The sequence below is a fragment of the Lotus japonicus genome, chromosome 4, assembly GCF_012489685.1.
Source record: "Lotus japonicus ecotype B-129 chromosome 4, LjGifu_v1.2".
Taxonomy (NCBI): Eukaryota; Viridiplantae; Streptophyta; class Magnoliopsida; order Fabales; family Fabaceae; genus Lotus; species Lotus japonicus.
This window is the reverse complement of record NC_080044.1, coordinates 73,207,100-73,211,996: the sequence shown is the minus strand read 5'-3', so window position 1 is coordinate 73,211,996 and position 4,897 is coordinate 73,207,100. Positions and strand designations below refer to the sequence as shown.

General features: G+C 36.4%; 2 protein-coding genes across 3 annotated transcripts; one reads left to right on the top strand and one right to left on the bottom strand.

Moving 5' to 3' along the window:
* Window positions 1–595: 595 nt before the first annotated feature.
* On the top strand, window positions 596–1,680 carry LOC130713328 (L-type lectin-domain containing receptor kinase S.4-like). Its single transcript, XM_057563103.1, has one exon. It carries the CDS (start codon window positions 682–684, stop codon window positions 1,678–1,680), a length of 999 nt encoding a protein of 332 aa, XP_057419086.1. The 5' UTR covers window positions 596–681.
* Window positions 1,681–1,739: 59 nt separating this feature from the next.
* On the bottom strand, window positions 1,740–4,696 carry LOC130715292 (N6-mAMP deaminase-like). Of its 2 annotated transcripts, XM_057565367.1 has the most exons (11): window positions 4,529–4,694; window positions 4,376–4,446; window positions 3,855–3,946; window positions 3,709–3,768; window positions 3,362–3,601; window positions 3,209–3,285; window positions 3,041–3,110; window positions 2,847–2,960; window positions 2,448–2,514; window positions 2,026–2,130; window positions 1,740–1,932 (listed from the first exon to the last, which is right to left on the bottom strand). In XM_057565367.1, exons 1-11 carry the CDS (start codon window positions 4,603–4,605, stop codon window positions 1,808–1,810), a joined length of 1,098 nt encoding a protein of 365 aa, XP_057421350.1. In that variant the 5' UTR covers window positions 4,606–4,694; the 3' UTR covers window positions 1,740–1,807. The 2 variants fall into 2 exon arrangements, with proteins under 2 accessions (XP_057421350.1, XP_057421351.1); XM_057565368.1 differs by lacking the exons at window positions 1,740–1,932; window positions 2,026–2,130 and adding an exon at window positions 2,137–2,328 and having other exon boundaries at window positions 4,529–4,696.
* Window positions 4,697–4,897: the final 201 nt, after the last annotated feature.

Sequence of the window (4,897 nt, the reverse complement as noted above, 5' to 3'; positions counted from 1 at the left end):
ATTTGGTATGATTGTTATTTATTATATTCTGATAGGATGAGTATTCTATTTATATTTATGAAAAACCAAAGTCAAAATATGGACACTTACTTTTATTTTATTGTTAACTTAATATCTCATTGTAATATATTTGGAAAAAAATTAAGATAACATGGTATTTTATAGATATTGTTTTGATACTTTGTTATTTGTTTTTCTTTATATTTTCGTATGAAATTATAATTAAATTAAATTAAATTAGAAAAAAAAAATAGGAAAAAATAAGATGTGAGGTACAATTTAATTCATTATATTTTGATTGGATTAAGACATTTGAATCACATCATATTATGTTATAATAAAATATTTTGGAAAACAAATGGCACTGTGCATAGGGTTACTACCTAGTTGTAAACATATATGAAAGTGATACTAATTCATATTAAAATTGAAGAAAATCTTTGATTATTATTTTGACGGAAAGCAAAACCTTATGATGTAACTTTATAAGTATATTACGTTAAAAAAAACTTTATAAGTATATTCATTTTAAAAAAAACTTTATAAGTATATCAAATAAAATAAAATATTAGTATAAAAAACTAAATAATGGGGTTATATATATTATATGGATTACTAGGGTTTCTTATTCTCCTCTTTCCAAGCACAGGCACGGACGTTCAAAAAAGCACAAGAACGGTAATGGCGAAAAAAGTTTTGGTTCTTGTCTGTTTTGCCATTCTCCTGCTTTCAATTCGTGTAAAGTCGAGGATGCATGATGATGATGATGATGAAGAGTTGTTCTTTGATGGTTTCAGTGCAGCATCTAGCAACATGAGCGTAAACGGTTGTGCATCAATTGAGTCGAATGGCCTTCTCCGGCTGACAAACGACACACAAGGATTAATGGGAGACGCGTTTTACTCAACTCCGATCAAGTTGAAGAACTCCACAACTGGAAAAGCTTTCTCCTTTTCCACAGCTTTCGCATTTGCAATATTCAATTGGTACGGGAAACCCCCTTACCACGGCTTCGCGTTCTCCGTTTCCCCTTCAAAAGCACTTCCGAGCCAGCATATTATGAGCCTTATCAGTCCTAACTTTACACTGGACCGAGAATTTGTGTATGATCCGCTTCAAGAAGTGGTCCGGCGAATGAACGACGGGAATTTCTTCATCGCCGTCTTCAACAGTCAGCACTACTTTATCGACTTGAACAACCTCAACCCCAAAAAAGATCATTTGGACCCTACCGAGGGTGTGGTGATTCAAGCATGGGTGGACTATGATTCCATCAACAACCAATTGGAGATAAGGCTTTCACCAAACTCGTCAAAACCCACTTCACCAATTTTGTCTTGGAATAATGTTGATTTCTCGCCAATTCTCAACGATACTATGTATGTGGGATTTTCTGCTTCAACAAGTGTGCTCGCCAACCGTCAATACATCTTAGGTTGGAGCTTTAAAGTCAATGGAGAAGCTATATCTCTGGATTTGGAAACATTGCCATCACTCTCTCCGGTGTTAAATCAGGTGGATGCAGATTCTTATAGGCAAGTATATTTTATGCTAAAAATGTTCCTAGCTGCTGCTGCTGCTGCTTTTGCTATTTGTAGCGTACTGGCATATCTAGTTGTGCTTGCATTCACGAATATCAACAATCGTAGATTAAAGTGGAAAAGGCTTAACGAGCCGTAGCTAGCTGCACATGATCATGGGGTGGACTGGACTGTACTGGACTTTTTTTTTTCTGTTTCTTGATCAACAATTTTAAATTATAACTCATTATTGATGACCAATTTTTTTTCACTACATGAAATTGTACTTACAGTTCCAGATTCTTTGCTGCTAAATTAAAATTTCTTCTCAAATCCTCCTTTACTAGAATATCTGCAAATATAAACTCGACAGCATTCTTTGCTAGCTCAAACATTTCCTTCCTTCCAAGGCCTTGATAATTGCCAAAATCAACAAGTCAGCAAAGTTGATATTATTAGGCAATAGTTTAAATTCCACTGGCTCCAAGAGTGAAGAGAAACCTACCAAATGAAGCAGCAGCAATTTTGTATTCGTTGGAGAGACTGGTAGAGAACACACCTGAGTCGTCAGTACAGAGGACTACCGGATGCTTTGCCTGATACAAATCCCCTGCATCAACAAAATCATGATATTAAGAGAGGCTGCTTGAAGTTGATTCCCAGGCAAAATCAATATATAACTCAATGGAGGGGAAATTATTTTCTGGTTCCATGAGGCTCTTTTGTGGGATCCTAGCCTCAAGACCCATGGCTTCCCGAAACATCATCTCTTCTATCAACCCCAAAAAACATTACCTAAAAAACAAAGCTGGGCAAAATACAGAATCACTTTGAATGAAGCCTATAAAATCTCGTGTGAAGTTGAACAAAGAGTGAGGTTCTTTATTAATTCTATAATTATGATTTTCAATTAAACAAAAAACCTACCAAAATGATGAGCATCTATTGATGGAACGGACAATGTCCTAAAGTTCGATGTCAGACAAAGTTCAACCTGAAAATGGGGAAGATAGATAGTATAAATTATATGTAACTTACCAGTTTATAAATTGGGAAAAGCAAAGAGAGGGTATTACAGGAAGCATTCAAACTTAGCAATGATCAGAAGCCCTAAAGCACTGCTTTGCTTGGTAAAAGCAAGATATGATACAGATCCACTCACTCGGATCAAATACAATTTCAAATTTGAGACAAAATCTTTGAATAACCACCTTTTAACTGATTAATTATCAACAAGGAACCTCTGCTTGATGCCGCACAAATTATAATACACTACCAGTAGTTTGCTTTATCATTAATGCAACTAAAAGCCTTGCAAAGTCTAACCGGAATGTTGGAGGACTTGAGCTTTATCCAGTGTTCCTCATCAAAGAAACAAGCATGCCCAATCCTATGGGGAAGAAAGTCAAGCATGTCATGTATCTCCTTTGAGTTAGGTACCTAAAAAAAAAATGTAAGAAAAACAAACTAGCCAAGCAATAAGCATCAGTTGTAACAGGTACAGGAAAAAATTAGCACACCTCTCCACAGTGAAGAGTTACATAAAGACCTTGTTCTCGAGCAAATCTCAATGCTTGCAAATACGTAATCCTAGAAAGGAAAAAAAAAGGATTTCAGGGCTCAAGCATCTGTTTTTTCAATTCAAAATAAATTATACTACACTAGGGTCCTAAATTGAGTTGATATACCATTCACCAACAGCTGGATTCCCAGAGAGGTCAATTCCAACAACCCCAAAAGACCTCATTTCCAGTGCAAGCATGACCTGCGGCAAAGAAGTGGAGTGTTCAAAGGCAGTACAGAAAAAAAAAAGCCCAAATTACTGGTGCATTATAGCTTACAGTTTCCATTGCCGCTTCTGCTGTTTCCCTACGGTCAATGCTCAAGAGAAGCCTAACAAAGATTTTTTTCCTCATACTCCCATTACAAATATCATTTGTGACAGAGAGTACAGGATTTGAAAGACTTGTAAGCTCCTCACTGTAAGGAGTGAAAGCCACATCAACTGAACTGACCGCTCTTAGACCTTCCAGAACAGCTTCAATGTAGGAGCGTTTGCTCATTCCTAGGGAATCATTTTTCTGCATGGAATGGAATGAAGCAAACACTTTCTTCCTCAGATGAATGGAAAAAAGCAGCACACGCAAAATTACCTACCAGCTGAGATGAGCTGAGCTCCTATAATTACCTTTGGGGTAGTTCTCAACTCCAGATACACAACATTCTCTGATGCAAAATCTTCAACAACCTGCTCTTAGAAGTTGCTTGCATAAATGCCAATGCAATAAATTTGCAACACAGACAGTACACAACGCAATAAACAAACAGACCTACTTCTTTGGCAATTCTTTTAACACTGGTGTGATCAGTAGTGAGAATGTGGATAACATCAAACAACTTGAATACCTCAGTTAACGAACGATCATCTGCATTTACAAAAGCCATGATCATCGATATTGAGCTTTATATCAGCAAGACTTCTTGGCAGCAGATTTCAAAATTTTAAATTTCCGAAAAGGCCCATAATCACTTGAAGAAGCCACAAAGTGCATGTTTGATTTCACAGTACGACCACGAACCGAAAGCACATTTACTCAAAAACTAGTTAAGACTTATAGCTTCTAACCAGAAGTAATTCTAAAGCATTTCACCATGAAATTAAAATATCATGCTTTGCTTTGAATTGGGTGCTAGCCCTAGTCCAATCCAAACACACTAGAAGAGCATAACTTTTTTTTTGGTAAACAACAAACAAAGTAATCATGTATTATCCAAAAGGCAAATTTGAAAACCTTAAATTTGGTAAAAGACTAAAAGGGGCACATTAGAAGAGAAGAAAGAGGCATTGGACATACTTTTAAGGATAACATGTTCCACTTGGGAGAAATCAATGAGACCCTTGTCACCCAAAGCTTTAGCAAGTTCTCTGTGAAAGGGGAAAATGCAAAAAATCAGATAATTAAGTAAGTAACTAATTAAAGAGTTCATGATCAGTGAGAGGAACTTACAGAAGTGTGGAGTCTCTGATGGATCCATTGAGGTGAGCATGCAATTCTACCTTTGGTATTGATACCCACCACTCCATCTCAGTGGGAGACTCTTTTGCCCCAAACTCTGTTCGCAGTACTCTGCTCCACACCTTATTCTCTCCCTTTCACATTTTAAGATAAACTTTTCCATCTGGATAAACAATATTTTAGCCTTAAATACGTATTTGACTTCACTAAAATGAGGGACTTTTGATTTTAATCTCAACTTTTTTAAATGCCCCATCAATGTGCAAATAGAAGTCCACTTAAGCCCATAACTCATGAAGGCCTCCAAATCACTTTCATTCGACCAAAAAAAAAACCATATCACACGAAGTCTGTCTCTCA